The 19,921-nt window shown below is 30.3% G+C and overlaps 1 protein-coding gene and 1 long non-coding RNA gene across 3 annotated transcripts; one reads left to right on the plus strand and one right to left on the minus strand.

Moving 5' to 3' along the window:
• Window positions 3,702-6,287, minus strand: LOC109342199. 2 transcript variants are annotated; one of them, XR_002107039.1, is made up of 4 exons: window positions 6,027-6,287; window positions 5,809-5,941; window positions 4,227-4,271; window positions 3,702-4,120 (listed from the first exon to the last, which is right to left on the minus strand). It is a non-coding gene; the product is annotated as an uncharacterized LOC109342199 (long non-coding RNA). The 2 variants fall into 2 exon arrangements; XR_002107038.1 differs by having other exon boundaries at window positions 5,809-6,287.
• LOC109343442 (defensin-like protein 183) lies at window positions 10,494-11,062 on the plus strand. Its single transcript, XM_019581757.1, has 2 exons — window positions 10,494-10,596; window positions 10,737-11,062. The coding sequence occupies exons 1-2, from the start codon at window positions 10,536-10,538 to the stop codon at window positions 11,060-11,062; spliced, it is 387 nt and encodes a 128-aa protein (XP_019437302.1). The 5' UTR covers window positions 10,494-10,535.

Consider the following 19,921-nt stretch of genomic DNA (forward strand, 5'->3'; position numbering starts at 1 on the left):
TAATCCTAAAGCATAGAATTCTCTCCTTTCTAAACTCACAAATGCACTAACCACTAGATGCAACAAATATCACGAAAAATGCTCTACCTCTCTAATAAATGCAACATGCAACTTATGATATCAGTTCTGAAAACGCAGTTTATAATGAATCAGTTTTGAAGCCCAGTTAATCGATTAAATCATTGGTTAATCGATTAATGTTGTTCAAAAACGTAACTGATTCTGTTTTCCAAGTTTTTCAGTTTCAACAACTTTTCAAACAGTTAGGTTAATCGATTAACGTATGCCTTAATCGATTAACAGCATACTTTCATGTGTAATTTTAAATACAAAAACTCAAATACATTATGCACTTAATTCATACATGTTTAACACTTAGTTTATGCCTAGAATGCACATATACATGTATTTATGTGATGCATGGACATATTATGACATATCTCAAAGATGAAATGATTTAAAAGATTTATGCATATGAGACATGTATTAGGTGAGTTAAGCCTTAGACTCAACTTAAACTAGTTTCTAGTCTAAGCCTAGTACCAATAAAAGACTTAAGCATGTTGATTTGTTGGTGATCTTCAAGCTCTTATTAGCACAAGTTGTCCTCATCAAAACCATGACATATAAAGAGAGTTTTCCAAAGTGTTCCTCTTGACATGCACACTTTCAGTTACGAAACTCAGAAACACGTTATTGGGCCGAATTTGGACGAATTTGGGTCCGACAGCAACTCAAAAAACTTTCGTCACATAAAATTACGAAAATTTACCATAAAATAGAAAATCATAAAACAAGACAAATACTAAACTATGGTTTAACCTAAATCCATACCGATTAATTTCTAGAATTAATCATTGATAAAATAAATAATTAATAAAACATACACAGAAAATTCATGGTGTTACAATAACTTCATAACTTGAAGGAAAAAGAAAGATGTGACATGGGTTACACACCTTTGTGTTATATCCCAAAAGGTAATTTTTAATTAATTATGTAATTAAAATATAATTTTGGATTTAATCATTAAAATTATTTTTCAAATAATAAACTAATAGGAGTACATTTAAAACTTAAAAGTAAATTCAAAACTAAATTAATCTAAAAAGGTTTAATATAGAGGTTAAGATAAAAGATACAATATTAGTCGTGAACCTTCTCATTGTCCTGGAGATGATAAAATGCTACTAATAATTATGATCACTTCTCAATGCTAATCGATACGACATGAGTCACGACTTCCCTTTTAAATTTCTTAAAATAATATATTAACACTTTAATAAAATGTTTAATTATTACTGTTTATTTCACTATTATTTAATTAAAAATATTTATTATTCTCTATTTTTTCAAAAAGTGAAATTATTATTAAAAACAAATACAAAAGAAAAGAACAATTCATTTTATTAAAAAATGTTTGTTGGCTATCTTTATTTTAAGTGATGTTTACTCCTATTTAAACGAGTGAAGTATACTCACATGACATCTCATACTAAAAAGGAGAAGAAGTTCAATTAAAATTTTATTTTTTTATTGCAAAAATGTTTTTTTGTAATTAAATTTTAGAAGATGAATTAATAATTATTTACTAATTAATTGTCCTCTAAATTTAAGAAAGTGAAGTACAACTCTCATATCCAATCTTATGTTATACCTTAAAATCATGGTAAATATTTTTTTTTGTTGAACAATAATGTTCCATATTTTAGTTAATGGATGATAATAACAATATAATGGAAGAATTTTAATTTACTGTAAGTTTTACATAATAGAAGAATGAGTGAATTAAAAAAAAGAATTAGGATTTTATCATAAAAGTGCACATCCACTTTTATTTGTGAAACATATAAAGCTAAAATATCTTATAACTATTTATATGGTGTAATTTATCCTTCCTATTTTACCTTTCTAATTAATTATTATTAAAATGTTTCTCATAACTAAAAATATTAATGGAAGTTGAAGAAGTTATGTATGCCAAAAATATCAAACTATTAATATAATATTTAAAAATATCATAATTCATTTTCATATTTTTTTTGAATCACAAATTATATTATCATGTATAGTAACTATTAAAAATGAACCAACAAAGATGTTTGTCTAATAGCGTAAGACCATGTTAGATCCTCAGCATGAATAAAAGGGTCATATTTGACTCCTAAGAGTGACACTTATTGGGACGGACAACCACACCCCGAAAGAGATTAGTTATTTACTAAAAGGTGATGGAATATCATTAATAAAACGAAAAATTAATTCTCTAAAATCAAGTATACAAAAATTAAAAATATTCAATACTAGAAAATAAAAATATGGTGTCGGCAAACACAGGATATCTATACTCTTGTAAATATAAATACTATTAAGTCATCAACAAAAAATCACTCAATTAATAATACATTTAACTAGATGCCCTAAAATGCAATGCAATATAGTGGCAGTATGGAAATGGAACTGGGCCTACGGAGGGGGTTGGAATTTCCTGTGCGAAGACGCATATGAGTAGCTAAAGGAGAGTAGAACCTGACGCTACCCGCTCATCCGGCTTGACTTGATTATGATTAGACCCGAATAGGATTGTGTCTCACCGAGTACACGACCAAGTTTGAATTTAAAAATTATATCAATATTTGGAGTCGGGTAAGGGACCAACATGACTTAGCCCGAACCCAACTCGTGGTTACTCATGCATAATATTTATATGTGTCTTTATTCAATTATATACACAATAATAATATTTCTTTGGTAAAAAATCTCATTGATTCTCTAATTTTTTCATCATATATACATGTTAATAATATATATACATATATCATTTTATAAGTCAAATTACATATTCATAATAATAAATAACATTGAGAAGAGTTTATCTAAAATGGTAATACATTATATTTAATTAGGTCTAAGTCGAGTTCAAAGGCTGACCTGATCGACATTTAGGATCGAGTTATCTACAAGTCTAGGGTCAGGTCCAGGTTCAAAAAATGATCCGCTCAATATTGTGAATACCCAATTTTGTCCGACCTACTTTTATAAAATCAAGAATACAAGAATTTCAAATACAAAAAATATAAAAAATATGAATAAAACATGAAAATAATATATTTTTTTATTTCGAGAATTGATATTGTCATCTTTGTGTGTTAGATCCTTAACCATCAATCACAAATTATTGACCTCTTTTGAATTTGATTAAAAATATTTAAGCATGGGATGTGCCCTTTTGGAACTCTCTTTGAGTAGGGATCTAAAGGATATAATTTATCTTGAACATAAAAATTGGACACTTACGATGTTTAGCAAGATATGTGCATACTCACGTTAGTGCATCTTCTCTCTGTTTTGTTAATCTTTCTAATTATAAAATGTTTTATTTCCTTTGAATAATGATTTTATACATTAGTTGTGATTAAAGAATTCAGATCAGATCCTTTTAGTAGTTAATGTGTGAGTTGGGCATATCAACTTTTCCATGTAGAATAGTATTTGTTTCCTTGACCATCATGAAGTTTTTTAGTAAACCATTTCTTTGTTGGGATCAATATAATGCTCGTAAGATTACCAACTGCAACAAAGGTGGATCATACTATGTCAGTTGTGCAGAAATTAATTGAACAAGGAGACACAAATAAGTAGTACAACAATTACAATTAGTCTCGGAGCCACATCTTTAAGAGGCAAGAAAAGTCATAGACTAATCAAAACAATAGAGGTTGATGTTGTTGCACCTTTTCAACTCTGTTTTTTACAAAGACCCTCTCAAACTTCAGTCTCTCTAAATCAAAGTCCACAAAACCTTCAACTATAGAGTCCAGTTCAAGTTGTGTGCTGCTTTTGTGCATAAAATCAAACATAGAAAATGAAGCTGCTAAAGCTATTAAGATCAGTAACACTATCAAGCTTTCTCAAAATGGAGATTTTTCTGTTGTTTTAAATCTGAATTAGATAAAACAGTTATGCAAACACTCTTTTGAAGTTGATTCCTTCATGAGTTCTCTTTCCACCATATGAGTTCGATTAATCTTCTTTTGAAAGGGAGTGCTTAAAGGCGTTTGGAGTCGAGCATAACAGGCCCCCTCGATTATGGCCTTTGGTAAAAATCTAGCGACTCATGCTGCACATGAATTCATGAAAAGAGGGTAGAATCAGCGAGTTTTAGTATAGTATCTTTAAACAGTAAACCATATTCAAACAATAAACAGTCAGAGGTCAAGACCTACACAGGTTTTTATCCCTTGTGGACGTTTGTAAAACTTGAGGCATTGCTGAAATAATGTCAAGAGAAAGAAGAGCCAGGTTGTGAGTCATCAAGTAGTGGAAAGATGGTATTAATCAGATGGAATATACTATTTTCAGTTACATAGTATTAATCAGCAATACGATGCAATATCAATGAGCAGTATCAATATAATCAAAAGAGATGACATCAATCAGTCCAATCAACTATGAGTTACAAATAAAGTGATACTAAACTAATGCAATGCATCATTATTGTATCAGTTACAATCAGCAAATGATGAGTATAATAATCAGAATAGAAAGCCAAGAGGTGCAGAAAAGAAACCATAAATATACAAATCAAAGGTCAATCCCTTTTAGTTACAGAAATCAATAAAAAGGAAGAAAAATAGGCCAAACGTGAAAAGCTGGTGAACCAGTGCAGATTTCTGTTACACATTCAGAGTCATTTAGGCAGCAAGAGTATTACCAAACATATCAGTCATGTGATGAATTTCAGAAAGGAGTTAATGCTTCTGTTACAATCAGTTATAAAGCTTCAGAATAAAATCTCAAAGATGATAATTAGGAAGAGAAAATCAAAAAGTTACTATGCAGTTACATAATCAGCGGTTATTGAGCAGTTTCAGAATGATATAATGAGAGAGCAAAAGGTCAGGGCATATTACTAAATTTCAGTTAGCAATTCAAAGGATTTTTGTATTAACTCATACTCAGCTATAAAAGGCCATATAAAGCAACAAGCAGAGGGTAACACATAAAAACTAGAGAAAAAGACTACAATACAAAGAGAGAGAGAAAGAGCATACTGATAGGGGATGTACACATACACATATCACACAACATAGAAAAACAACCATCAAGAAGAGAAAGAAAACAAACACCACATATATGCGGATACAGAGGTTTTTTGACACATGTTCATTACGACCTACATCTTTTCTCATACACTATCATCTTGTTCTCTGTCTTCATAACCAAATTTCTGTACCGACCATAACCTCTTCATATACGACGATCTATTAAAAGATAATCGTGCAAAAACCAGAGAGCTTGTATACAAATTCATAATACAAGATGCATCAAGAGATTAAAAGTGTAAACACTAGCCGAACCAAAGAGGTTTCAGGGATGAAGGAATTATAAAGGAGTATCAACAAAAGGAAGGAACCAACACCAGGTGCATTATTTTAATAAACCGACAACTCAGGTTAGCATTTTGTTTTATCATCAGCAATCATCATACTATACCATGTTTATCATTACATAATTTATATCCTTAGGTGTATTTTGCTGTTTATACCCACGTCTTAACAACACAATGTTTTAGTACAAAGAACACCAACATCATTTCTACCTACTATTGATAATATGCATAACATATTGGCATCTACACAAAACATCATTTTTAGCATTAAATCATACCCTTCAACTGGACTCGCATGAACATTCATTTAACTAGCAAATCATAAAAGCAATCAAACATGAACATACATAGACATAAGGGGCATCCAGAACCATTGATAAAGTATTCGAAGTAAGAATTGGGAGTATAAAATATACCTTAAGTGACATCACCATTCCAAAAGCTTCGCTACTCCACTGTTGTTGGTCTTGTGTACACCCAAATCAGAAACCACCGCGAACCACCTTACCACACCGTCTTCACTCTCCCTTGATTCACCTACTGAAAAACCTAAAAAAAAGAGAACAAACCAATACCAGCATGACCAAAACCAATGGAATAAGAAAACGAAAAGTGAAGAAGGAGATGAGTTCACCTTCATCGAAGCAAGGAAGAGGACCATCACTAACCACGAAGAGGCTTCAAAATGGGGCACAATCGTGAATTAACTGTCACCGCCGCTAAAAAACGAAAAAACTGCCACGGACAGCCCTAGGTCACCATTGCGCCGTCGAAGAAGAAGAAGAAGAAAAGAAGGAGGAGGGTTGTGCTTCCTTGCCATGGGGATGAAGAAGAAAGGAGGAGGAGATTTTTTAGGGATTTCATCCCCTCCCATTTCTCTGGTTCGTGAGGTATAAAGGGGGTTTCCCTATATTGCTTTCTAATCCCTCCCAATTAAACTCATTCTTATTACTAAATGCCTACTTTTAATTTATTCATATGATATTATGATAACTTAATTCCCTTTTTTTTTTATTTCTTTCGATTTACTATTTGTTGTGACATGTATAGTGAATTGGATAGTATATGTTATTACCAAATATTAAATGATATCATACACATTATCTTAAACTAAATAATATAAATGCATGTTTAATAATATAAATAATAATGCAAAACTATTTCATCAATAAATTAAATATGAAATTTGTATAGTAAGGTCGTGGTTCGAGTTGTCTCTAACTTCTCTGAAAATTGGAAGAAGGTCTTCGACCAACACCGTCTTTAAGCTATTAATTTCACATAAAAAATAATTAACAACTATTTTATTACTTAAGTTATTGCAAAATTTTTATAGTGAGGTTATGGTTTGAGTCGTTTCTAACTCCCCTGAAAATGAGGAGAAGGTCTGCGACCAACACCGTTTCTAAACTATTAGTCTCATTGAATCGAAACAATTATATATTTTAAAGAATTTCAAATTAATCAATTCAATAAATCAATACTTCCAAACCTATCAGTATTTTCTAAATTACTAACAATCAACCAAAGTAGCTAACCAATTTTCCAACTAGAACTACGTAGTCTTGATTTCCCTATTGAACGAGGGGATACGTAGGAGCAAGATAACCTCTTGTCAGATGTAAATATAAAAATAAAAATATTTTGTTTCCTAATTGAATTTTGAATGAATAATTTTTAAGGGTATAAAAATCTGTGTGATTAGCGAGGGTACCATTTTAATACGAACGGACGGGGTGCTAATACCTTCCCCGATCCGTAATCGACTTTCGAGTTCAGAATCTCTATTCAAAGACCACTTTTATTCAAATTGAGCATAAACTAAGAGTTTACTACGTTTTAACCGCAAAAAACGTAGTGGCGACTCCAAATCAATTGGGAGAGGTAAAAAATCGAGTTCGCCTCTTCCTAAGTCGTAGAGCCGGTCTTCCAACCGAAAATCGGGTCACGACAAATATTTAGGGTGGGTAAGAGACAAGCCTTACCTTGCCCAACTTGACTCATGCTTAGCCCTACAAGTAGCCTAGGACATGCTACACTGCCACGATTAGATTGGCTTTCACGTGATGACGAGGAAGACTATCGGGAGAGGTTCCACGTGGGTGTAGGGATGACAAAGGCTACCCGGATCCGTGAGTATCCGCCAGTAATATTCACAATGGGTCGTGTTTGGGTCATTTTTTTGCACCTATGGATAGTTGGGATCGATTATTTGGAAACCCATTGTTGAGTAATCTGGATTTGGATAATACGCACCCACACCCACGAGTAGGGTTGAACAATGAACCAAACCAAATTGGTATTCATGTGAAACTCGATTTATTATTTAGCTTGATAAACTTGGTTTATGAACCAAATAAGCCGAACTTGAGTTGAATACAGTTTGACTTGTTAGTTTTATGAGATAGGTCAATATATATTTATATATAATAAAATATTTTATAATATAATATAATATAAACTATTTTTTTATGTTTATTGTTATTGTATAAAAATAAGATTAGATTTATATATATAACCTTTTCTTTTTATTGTCTAAAGCAAGATGCAATATTTTGAGAAACATTTGCTTATAAGAAAAACATGCACGTGTATAAATTGTTTTCATTTTTTTTAAAATATTTTCTAAATTTTTAGGTACACACGAATTGTTTGGATACCTAAGAACTTGTGGGTAGGAGACTCACTAGTACCTGCACAAGTCCGGGGAGACACTAAGTAGGGGTGGTAATGAACTGAACCAACTCGGTATTCGTTCGAAACTCGATTTATTATTTAGTTCAATAAACTTAGTTCATGAACCAAATGAGTTGAACTTGAGCTAGAAATTGATCTCGTTAAATAAACGAGTCGAACTTGAGTTGGATATAGTTCGACTCGTTAGGTTTATAACTAGCTCTATATATATATATATATTTATTTATTTATTTATATAAACTAATTTTTATATTTATTATGACTCATATATTATTTTTTATATTTATTGTTATTTATTTATATAACCTTTTGAATTATTTTTAAAATTTTAATTAATTATTTGAGTGGTCCAAATGAACCATTTGAACTGAACCGAACAGTTCGCGAACTTTAACCGAGCCGAAAAAAATAACTCGTATTGAACTCGAGTCGAATTTTGAGCTGAATCAATCCTTATCAAACTAAACCAAACTGAACTATGGTTCAACTCAGTTCGACTCGTTTCCATCATAATTCTAAGTATCAAAATGGTTGAGTGGGTGGGTCTACGAAGTGCCCTATTCAGAACTGCTTGTACAGACCTATTGTCATTGGTGTGTAGGCACAAGGGATTGCCACATGAACGGAACACGGTGTCTGAGTGTACACTCAAACGTAGAGGATCCCATGCTAAGACAGAAGCTTAGATCTCCCGCGGAGGCACTCTTCCAGACGGGGTTGCTGTCCAAATTTGATTGGCTCTAGAAACGTCAAAGTAAATGCTGAAAATGGGGACCAAGGGGGCGGAAATGATTTGCTGGGACATTGGAGCACGGTTTCCAAGCGAGCGTACGACCGCGTGGGATTTTAAGCGCCAGGAAGGTTTTTCAGGTTGGAACAGTAACACAGGTCAACGTTTTCCCTATTATATTCTCTTTTATTCATATATAAGAATGTAACATTTGCAAAGACAGTGATATTAAATGGTAAACATTTTTGGAATAAAATTTGAGGAGCCAAAAAAGGAAAAGATTTCTCCAATGTTTTTTCACAGTATCCGAGGCAATTAATCTTTGCCATTTTCGACGGTTTATTTTTTTGGTAAAAAGGGCTGAGGTTTTTTTATTATTTATTTTGGGATAGTGAAGATTGTGTGGTAGTCGACTTTTTTTTTATTTTTTTACAAGTATTTTTGCACTGATGGCAATTCTATTCAAGCCGGGAACGTCCATATGTGGGGCTAACCTTGTTAGTGGATATTTTTTCATCTATAAGACTTGAATCTGAAATCTTACTTAAAAGAAATTAAGCATGTACCACTTGAACAAACGCATATTCTTACTTGATTTAAAAAAAACATTCAACACATGTTTAAATACTAAAAATCTGACTCTAATTAATTTGGACTCCTTATTAAAAATTGGGATTCACCTTTAATGAAGAATTTAAAAATTTAAATTAAATATTTTTTTATTTCAGGGCATCTAAAAAATGTCTTTTTGTGATAAATAATTATGTCTTTTTATTCCGGGGCATCTAATTTATACTTAATTTTTATTTTTTTAATTAATAGGAAAACAAAATTTTGGGTTATTTGACAATGTATATTTTTAGAAGAATAGAATCATTCCATAATTAGGATAATAAGTGATTATTAAGTCACTTCAAATCCGTTTAAAAATTATTCAAAAACCAAAAACAAAATAATATTTGATTATTATTGAGTCAATAATTGCGTAAACAATTTTAACACATACTTATTTTTATTGAAAGTGCAAAAATAAAAAATGGGGAAAAACTAATCTGAAACAGAATCCCATACTAATGAACCAATTAAATGCTCAATAAAAATATTTTTTTATGATTTTTTTTGTTGATATATGCAATAAAAAAATTAAATTTATTTTAAGCCTTTTTGAGTCAGATAAAAATGTTTAATCACGACATTCATACATATTCATATAAATTAATAATAATTTAATGAAATGTGAAGTAAATTATATAAACTTTTTTAATTAATGGACAATTTTCTATTTATGTATTTAAATTATTTATTTTGATTAATTCTCTTTTGTCACGTGATTTTACGCCTCACATTTGACTTTTTTAACAAATGTTGTTGACTTTGTCATTTATTTATTTTCCTAATATTTCACTACTTTTAAAAACTTAATGACATCTCCATTTCTAAAAGTGGATGAAATCTTCATCTTTTCTTTTAGTCCACACAGAGAAATCTATTCACAGATACGATATATTAATATATAAAATTATACTAGTTAACAAATCTGAGAAATCGATTTATGGATATGATATATAAATATATAAAATTATACTAGTTAACAAATCTCATACTTAAGGTATTTTTAAATTATAATCTCTATAAATAGGAAAACTTCTGCACTTTCAATATCCCTTCATATAAGCAAATTCATATAATCATCTTTTTTTGTTCTACTTTTAACACATGGCCAATCACTTTGTAAACTATTGCCAATTGTTTGGAATTATAGTTGTAATGGTAGCAGGTAAAAAATTTGTTGTTTAACATAGTGATGTTATAGTACAAATGATATATAATATATAAAAACAACAAATCAACTTGTACTCTTGATTAGAAATATTTTCCTTCTTTTGATTCTCTATTTTTTGTTTTTATATTCAACAGCTTGGAGTATGATGCCAACATTAGCTGACAAAACATGCTCACGAGATCCTATGGGTGCATGTGGTGCAGCTGGGCAATGTGACCAAAATTGTAAAGCCAAGCACCCTGGTGGTCAAGGATCTTGTAATTTTGGCTTGTGCAATTGTGATTACTGTGTTCAAAACCCACCATCTAAGAATTATTGCACCGGGGGTTCAGGATTGTGTGCTGGTGAGTGCGATCAAAATTGTTGTAATGAAAAATGTGCTAGCAAATATAATGAGAGTAAAGGGTATTGTAGCCTGGTTGGTGATTACAGAGTGTGCCTTTGTCAATATGTTTGTTAATTCATCGGGATGACTAACTTTGTTTTTTGTATTAGTAAGGATATCCCTTATTCAGGTAAGGAACTAATACCTGTCAAGATGTGTGCTTCTCCTTCCTAACATAATTAAAATAATAACTTTTTTTCTCTATTACTATTTTTATGAAGAATGTGATTTTATTTACTTCTTTATTCTTTTAATATCAACAACAATCACTAATAATTATTTTTTATATCAGATGCATGTCTTATAAAAATAGGTAAAACTAAGTGAATCTATAAAGAAAATATATTTAATCATAGTTTAAATGATATTTTGCAGCCTATTAAGTTGGGGAAAACTAATTATGCATGCTATCACTAGCTTAAAACAAAGTTGGTACAAAGAAAGGAAATATGTTCTTCTTTTTCTCTGTTTTTTTCTTTTTTTTTCTAAACCTCACAGCTAACACCTTCAATAGCAAAACATTAATGATTTGGTATAATTCTATGATTTTTTTTTTATTTTCCCTTATTAAAATGATTAATTATATTTCTTTTTTCTTCTTGTAATTTAGTGAAATTAAGTTAATTTTTCATTAACTTGACTATCAATTAGAAAATACTACAATATTTTTTGTAGGAGGAGAAGTAAACTAATGTTAAATGTTACTAATATTGATCTAGTGGTATTTTTTTTAAAAATCAAGAAAGTTACGTACAATAAATTAAATTATTTTTATTTTTCTATTACTTTTTATTTTTACTTGCATACCAAAAGACTTATCTAAAAAACAAATGACATCTTCAAGTTATCACAATTTGGCTATGAGCATAGTGTTATATAATCATTCGATCCAATTAAATTAATTTCATAGATAAAATCGTTGTGGCCAATATTTAATTATTATAGGTTAGACTACTTAAGAAAAGGAGAATGAATTCTATCATCTCTGAATAGTTTGGAGTTACTACTATGTTTTTTGTTAACAAAATATTGAAAATCCTCTTTTTGTGCCCAATTTATGAAAACAAATTTATTTTTAGTTTGAGAGTCAATTACAAATCAAAGTAGATATTAATATCATGTCGCCGCGCATTAAAATGCTACTCTCTATAATTGGATGGACTAATTTATACTTTACACTTAATAATTAAATATTTAACTATTAAATAAAAATAATAAATCTTATTGCCATGTCCAACAAAATTTTCTTTTGCTTTTACGTATTTACAAGTACAGAATAAATCCAAGATTATTTAGTTATGATTGAAAATTAATTAATATTTTAATTAATCGAATTTTAAAGATAAAAGCATATCATAGACTATTCTCCCTAGTTTGAGTATGTCAAAACTCAGAAACAATACTAATAATCGCAATCACTTCTCAACCTGAATAGAAGGAAAAAGATAATATTAATTGCGAATGTTCTCCCAATTCTCAATTTGATTTAACAAATGCAAGCATTTAATAATAATAATTTTTATTGAAGCAATCAATTTAATTAATTAACAAGTAAATTAATAGAAAAGAGACAACATTGGTTGTAAACTGTATTCCCACTTTGAGAGATGGCATAGATAATACTATAACAATGAGAGCTTCATAACTCAAAGGAGAAAGAAAAATATGACATGAGTTGTGACATTCCTATTAAATCCCAAAAAATAATTTTAAATTAATTATGGAATTAAAAGTTAATTTTGGATTTAATCGTATTTTTCCAATAACTAATTCATAGGAGTAAATTTAAAACTAAAAATTAAATTAATTTAAAAATGTTTAATATAGAAGTTAACAGAAAAAATACAATATTCATCGTGAACCTTCTAGTTGTCCTGGAAATGATAGAGGTAGTACTAAACTACTAATAATAATAATTACTTTTCAAAATTAACATGGAGGAAAGATACTACACGACTTCCCTTTTAAATTCCTTAAAATAATATAATTAAAATTTAATAAAATATTTATTGTTATTTTATTATGATCTAATTAAAAATTATTTATTATTATTTTTTCAAATAGTGTAATTATTATAAACAAATAAAAAATAAAAGAACAAATTAATTTATTTTAAAAAGCGTTTATTTCAAAAAATAAGAAGAAGAAAAGAAAATTAATTTTATTTTTATTATTTCTATAAGTTATGGTATATATAGAAAAGATAAATATACTAAATAATGGTTTTTGTATCATGTATATCAAATATTTTCTTTTCATATTGATACATACCAAATACTTAAGATAAAACTAGGGATAAAAACATGTACGAGTAGTAACTACTCACTACGAAATTTTGCCTATAAATAGCCAAGTACCTACATGTTTTATTGCCTATAAATAGCCAAGTACCTACATGTTTTATGTGGATTTTAGTAGATTCTCACAAAAATAATATCTACCCACTATTATTTGTTAGGTAGTTTAAAGTTCGAAAAATACTTTATAGGAGATTACTTTTTGGATATTTTGATTGTCATGTACCTATTAAGAATAAAAAAGATAATGATAACCATATTGCTTTTGCAGTGAAGCTAATCACGTATTTTTAACTTTTTTTTTTTGTCTAAAATGATAACCAATTCAAGCCCAAAAAAATTGTACTTGACTACAGAACATGTAGTCAAATTCAAGCATGCAAAATTAAAAATCCAAATTTAAGAATTATGTTTCCAAAATTAAACAGTATTCATGAAAATTTAATAATTCATACCAATTTTAAATTTAAAATACTTTCCAAATATTGAAGTTTTCAACACAATTCAGCAAAAGTCCATTCAAAATACAATCACCATGATATCTTACAAGTGATCTTCAATGATTGACATCATTCTCTTTAAAAGCATTATCTTGGCTAATTGATTCCTATAAAATAAAAACACAATTTAAAATCCAAGCAACAAATATTAATAATTTTTATAATCACAACATAAGAAACATCACTAACATCAAAATCTTTTAATATTATACCGCACTTAATGATGTTCGCTTTTAATTTTGGAGGACCTATAAAAAATAATATAACTTCATTCAAAATTCATATAACAAATCTATAAAAATATCTAATTAAAAGTAATAAATATTATTATATTTTGTGTAAATCATTAGCCAATCTTAGAGACACAATAATGCATTTATAGTACCTGGATGCAATATAGTGTAATGAGGAATAAGAATCTTGCCATCTATATTAAATGAAGATTATGAAGCAAGAATAAAGATAGGAATAAGTAGTAAATGTCTTTTAATTCTTTGCAAGGTTAGATATTTTGTCTCATTTAACATCCACCAATCTAAGATGTGAAACTCTTCACCTTGATTCGGCAACACTTCATCCTCTAAATATATCCTCTCCCAAAATTGTTGAGGTTCTTTGGAGCCCCCCATGGTTGGTTGGATGAAGCTGCTCATGGATCCCCTGGACATGTTAGAGGTGGTGAAATATTTAGAGACAACAATGGGGATTTCTTGAGTTGTTTTGCTGCTTATTTTGAGATACAAAATTTCATCTATGCAGAGCTTTTAGTTGCAATAAAAGCTATCTAAGGGGCTGGAACTTGGTTTGGTTGGAATGTGATTCTACAATGGTGGTTGATATTTTCAGTGGTCAAGCCGCCCCTCCTTAGAAGTTGCTCTGCTGCTGGAACCAATGCAATGAATTAGTCAAGGGAATGAGGTTTAAAATCTCGCTTATCTTTAGGGAAGGAAATGCTTGTGCGAACAAGTTGACTTCATTTGAAATTCAATCAAAGTGTGACTCGTGGTGAGATTGTATCTCCTCTTTTATTGTCTCTGATTCTAATAAAAATAGATATAGATTGCGCACATGTAATTGCCTCCTTTTGGTGGCTTTGTTTCCTTTTCTATTCTTTGTTTTCATCTGTCTTGTTCTAGTTTGCTCTTCCTTAATAAATTTGGAGTGTTGTTGTACTCTAGCCTTTAAAAGAAATCCTCTAAATATCTATGTTTGACCTATAGTATGTTGTAGAATATTGTGTTTGGAAAAAATGATATATTTTGCCCTTCAACCAGCTAAGTTTTGGGTTCCTTAAAAATTGTTGTACATAGTTGTAACACGATTTGTAACCTTCCTATTAAATCCCAAAGGTAAGTTTTTTAATTAATTATATAATTAAAATATAATTTTAGGTTCAATTTTTAAAAACGTTTATTAAAGAATCAAATGTGAGAAGTGAAATAGGGTTGACAAAAGAGAATTAAAATGACATATAATCGAAATAAATACTTTATATACCTAAAGAGAAAATTGATATTTGGCATTTAATTAGTTGGATTTTGCTAATCATTACCCTTAAGACAATGAATAAAAATTCAAAAGCTTAAAGTCAACCTCACAAAACTTAAAATGTTGACTCTTAAGTTAAATGCACCACCACTTTCAAAATTGATTACATATTTTTGGGTCCCTTAAATATTGCTCGAAGGGCGAATAGGAAATCCCTTTTAAGTTTATATAACTTACCTAACATCTCATTAAACTCTTATTTATTTATATGATTACTATATACCATTACATATACTCCATCTTTAACATTTTAATTAATACTTAAGTTTTTTTCTCAATCTTTTCATATTTTTTTATCACTTTACCAACAAGATATTGATTTAGTGGTGTAAGGATCCACTAGATCCATATGATGATAAAAAAAGTCAAGGGTTCAATTCTTGAGAGCGACACTTGTTGAAAGGGGCAATCACATCCCCCGAAAGGGATTAATTCTTTATCCATAAGGCGAGAGGATACCATTGGTAGTACCAAAAAATTATTTATTTATCACTTGAAATAAGAAACACTAGCTACTTATTTTTTGTTGATTTCTTGTCTTATATTGCCATATATTAATTACTCAAACAAATTATCTTGAAAGTATAAATAATATTTGATAATTCTAAAGACACTATTACGAATATTTGTCTTATATTGCCATATATTAATTACTCATCATAGTTAACACTTTCAATTATTATCTTAAACAATATGTCACTACAAAATAAAGGAAAATGGACACACCAATTCAACAACACTAAGTGAAACCGTGGCAAACTTAAAATTGAATCTCAAAATTGGTGTATATCTGGATCGGGCCCGTTGTAAAATAAGTATGGAAATGGCCCATACTTTCATTTCTCCATTCTTACTGTGAGAAAAAGCTTTAGCACCTCACTTCTTCCATCACTGTAACTTCTCCCATCATCGCTTTGATTTTCTTCAAATATGCATCCTCATTCTCTCATCACTCCTTCTTATTCGCATCTTGTAATCGATTCACTTCCTCCATCGAGTCTTCCCGAAGCTCTAGTTTCCTCAACCGTGAACTTCTTGCGGATTTGAATGGGTGATTTCTTGAGTTGAAGCCATAGGTTAGAGCTTCTTATTGTTCAAATTTTCTTCTTGACTTATGAAATTTGAATGAATGATTTGTTAAAATAGAGAAAATATAATGAGAAGTTGGGGTTTAAGAGATTGAATTGTAAAAAAGGACTTAATTGAGTTACCACAGGATTGAGATGAAATCAATATGAAAACATATAACAAATAGTCGAAGACGACAGAGAAAGAGTGAAGGAGACAAATTCGATTTATCCCCTGATTAGCTTTTGCTGTATGTGTTTAGGTCACTTAATTAGCTTAAGTGTTGAGAATAATTGGAATTTATTTCCATTTTCTTTAATCCAGGTTGCTATGCTAACATGTTTTATTCCCAGATTTTTTCTTTCTCCTTTATCTTCAGGGCTTTACTCTTGAAGATGCTCCAGGATTGTTAGTGAAATGGGACTTCGATATTCATTCAATTTGGGGCCAAATATGATGATTGAGAGTGGTGCTTTCAAGGGAATTATAAAGTTCGTAGGGTTTTGTATTTTCTCTTCAATCATTTGTTTGCTTCAATTTTACCTCTGTTCACCTTTTAGCATATGTTATTACTTATTAGCATTTAGGATGGTTGATACTTCGAAGCACACCATGTGTTTGATAAAATATTCAAATGAGTGCAATTATGGTTTTTGATGGAATGTGATTTGAAATTGAATAAAAATATTTTATATATACTTTTATTGAAGTAGCTAGTTACGTTAATTGAACTCATAGTTCAACTGTTTGAGCATATTGCAGCTTTGTCATATCAAGGTTCTATATCATTTTAGATGTATGAAAATGAAAATAGGTTATGATGAAGGTATGTGGTAATTAAGTTTATTGGTTTTAGTTTCCACGTATTTTGTTGCAATTGTTTGATCTATTCATGGATTAATTTGGATCTTGGGAACATGTGAAGGAGGAGGTAGGATAGTTTCTCAATGGATCTGCGAGATTTCCTTCTTCATGATCGAGTCTTGAAGATTTACAAAGGCGCAAAATGAAAAATGTTGATTGCACAAAACTCATACTCTCATATATACGTACATGTCAGTATCAGAGTGTATGTATGTAGAAAACAAGACAAATTTTTAACTTTCATCAAACAAAATCATTCACTATGATGATGTGAATTGATTTGTGTGTTTGTGTATACTATAATTGGTGTAAAACTAGTATGCAAAAGCTCGTGTGCAAGTAGCAGCGTTGATAGTGTGGTCAGAAATGTGATTTGTCAGGATAAGGTTGCAATGGAAGGGGAGACATGGAAATTAAACATCTTTACAAGTTTAATCAATTATTGATATTGTTATTGAGACTCTTCCAGTCACTCTCTATTTGTTATTGAGACTTCTGATATTAATAATAAATATTATTGATTTTGAATCTCAAGAATTCTGTATTTTGAAATTCCAATAGTTCTTGATTGTTGGAACTGATATAGATTGTCCTGCAGATTGGTATACTTAAAAATTCATGTGAAGTCATGTAGAAGGAATTGAAGCAATGGATGAAACCCGAAAATGTATTTTGTATCTTAATTTGAATTGTTGTTTAGTTATGCGTGTTTTAGAAAGAAAAAAAAGCTAAATTATATGGATTTTGTTATAGTCGTTCATTTTTTTGTTTTATTTTTTGTTGTTGATTGCACTGTTTTGTAGTCTTTGATGAACTTTCACCTTCCAGAACAACATGATGATTTTCATTATTATGGAAATAGTAGTCAGGATGAGAGTAGAGCTAGCCAAGGTAGGCACTACTCTTTTTTTTGTGATTGTTGTTTGTGCTTCTTTTAGCTTGAGAGGTTCTTATACTATGTACTACCATGTAGCAATGTCACTTTAGCAATGGATCATCCTTCACAAGTGAGTGGACCCAAGACACATTCGGTTCATCAATATCTGCAAGCATTGTTGTTGTAACTATCGTTAAAGGAGCATTTGTGCTTCAGAATCCAAAAGAAGTAGTTTCCGTCAGCTTATTCAGCTCTTCTCCATTTATGGCCCAGACTAATTTTCCATCCGGAGATCCCCAATCAGGGGTTGTAGGAGAAGAAAGCTTGGAATGTTGGTTCACCACACCACATTCAGTTCATCCGGAATGTTTTTTCATTTTTATCATAAATTCAAATAGAAATATAGAATTGGGATTAGGATGTGGTATTTGTTAGTTTAAAAACATGTCTCAAATTACTCAATTGTTCTTCAATGCAAAAAAGGAAAAAGCCTTATGAGAACATATGTGTCTATTCCAATGGTACATGGGTACGTGACAAGAAAGGCCTTCTATATAATGATACCACTTGTAGAAAGATCAAAATCAAACAAAGCCAAAATTGTATAATCGATGGAAGGCATGATTCATGTTATCTTTACTAGAGATGGAAACCAAGTCAATGCAATCTTCCAAGGTTTGAACCTCACACTTTTCTCCAACTCATTAAGAATAAGCATGTAGCTTTTGTTGGAGACTTTATTTCTAGGAACCAAATGGAGTCCCTTCTTTGCATGTTAGCCACTGCTTCAACCCCTAAATGTTTCAAACATCATGGTTCTAGTAGGTGCAACTTTGCTTCTTACAATGCAAAACCTTATCTTAATTGTGAATTTGCTACCCTTGCAGGTGTTATCAAGGAAGCAATCAATACATTAAGGATTAATAATGTTAATGCATTTGTGTTGGACCTAAGAGATAATAGGTGATTTAACACTCAAAATTTCCAATTTTATACTTTCACCGAGACTAGACTTCTGAGCTTAAATTTGTTGCAGTGTTAGTCTTTCCCCAAAAGGAATTCTGATTGCCAAATTTTGGTAAGATATGCCTACCAATTAATTGAATTTTTACATTTTGTATTATCTTTGACTAGTGGAGCTTGAAATTAGTTGCATGGTTTTACTATCTTTCAAGATACAATTATTTCATGTATCTGCAGTTAGGGCCACTCCATTTCTAATAAATTGGAGGCGTTGGTACTATACTTGAAAGTGGTCAATATCCTAATGTTGCTCAAATTTTCATGACCTCTTCTACAATTGTGAATGATAGCACAGGTGAAACTGTTACTAATTATATAAAGTCCACAAATTCAAATATATGCTCTTGTGTATTCTATGAATGATATCGATAAGTAGTTATAGGTGCTTATTTTATGTATATATAGCTAGCTCAAACAAAATATTTGTGGCAATACGTAGTTATAAGTACTTAAGCATTTTTATGTCATAATGAATCAAATGATGTTTGGTATGTCTCCCTACATATTTGTTTAATTTAGTTAAGTGGTACATCTTTCCTCTGTGATCTTCATGATGCAGCCAAGGAACTTTTGAATGTGAGACATGATCATAATATCTACATAAACCTTTTGAAGGATCTCATTGTTCAATGTAGTAGCACATGGTTGAGTGTTTCTGATACAGTTGTGTGACTTATGTCACTTTACTTAGGCCTCTACTCTATTTCTAATTAGTTTAGTGAGACTGAATCTTGAATATGGATTCAAAGTTGTGTGT

This window comes from Lupinus angustifolius, chromosome LG01 (genome assembly GCF_001865875.1).
Source record: "Lupinus angustifolius cultivar Tanjil chromosome LG01, LupAngTanjil_v1.0, whole genome shotgun sequence".
In the NCBI taxonomy this organism is placed as follows: domain Eukaryota; kingdom Viridiplantae; phylum Streptophyta; class Magnoliopsida; order Fabales; family Fabaceae; genus Lupinus; species Lupinus angustifolius.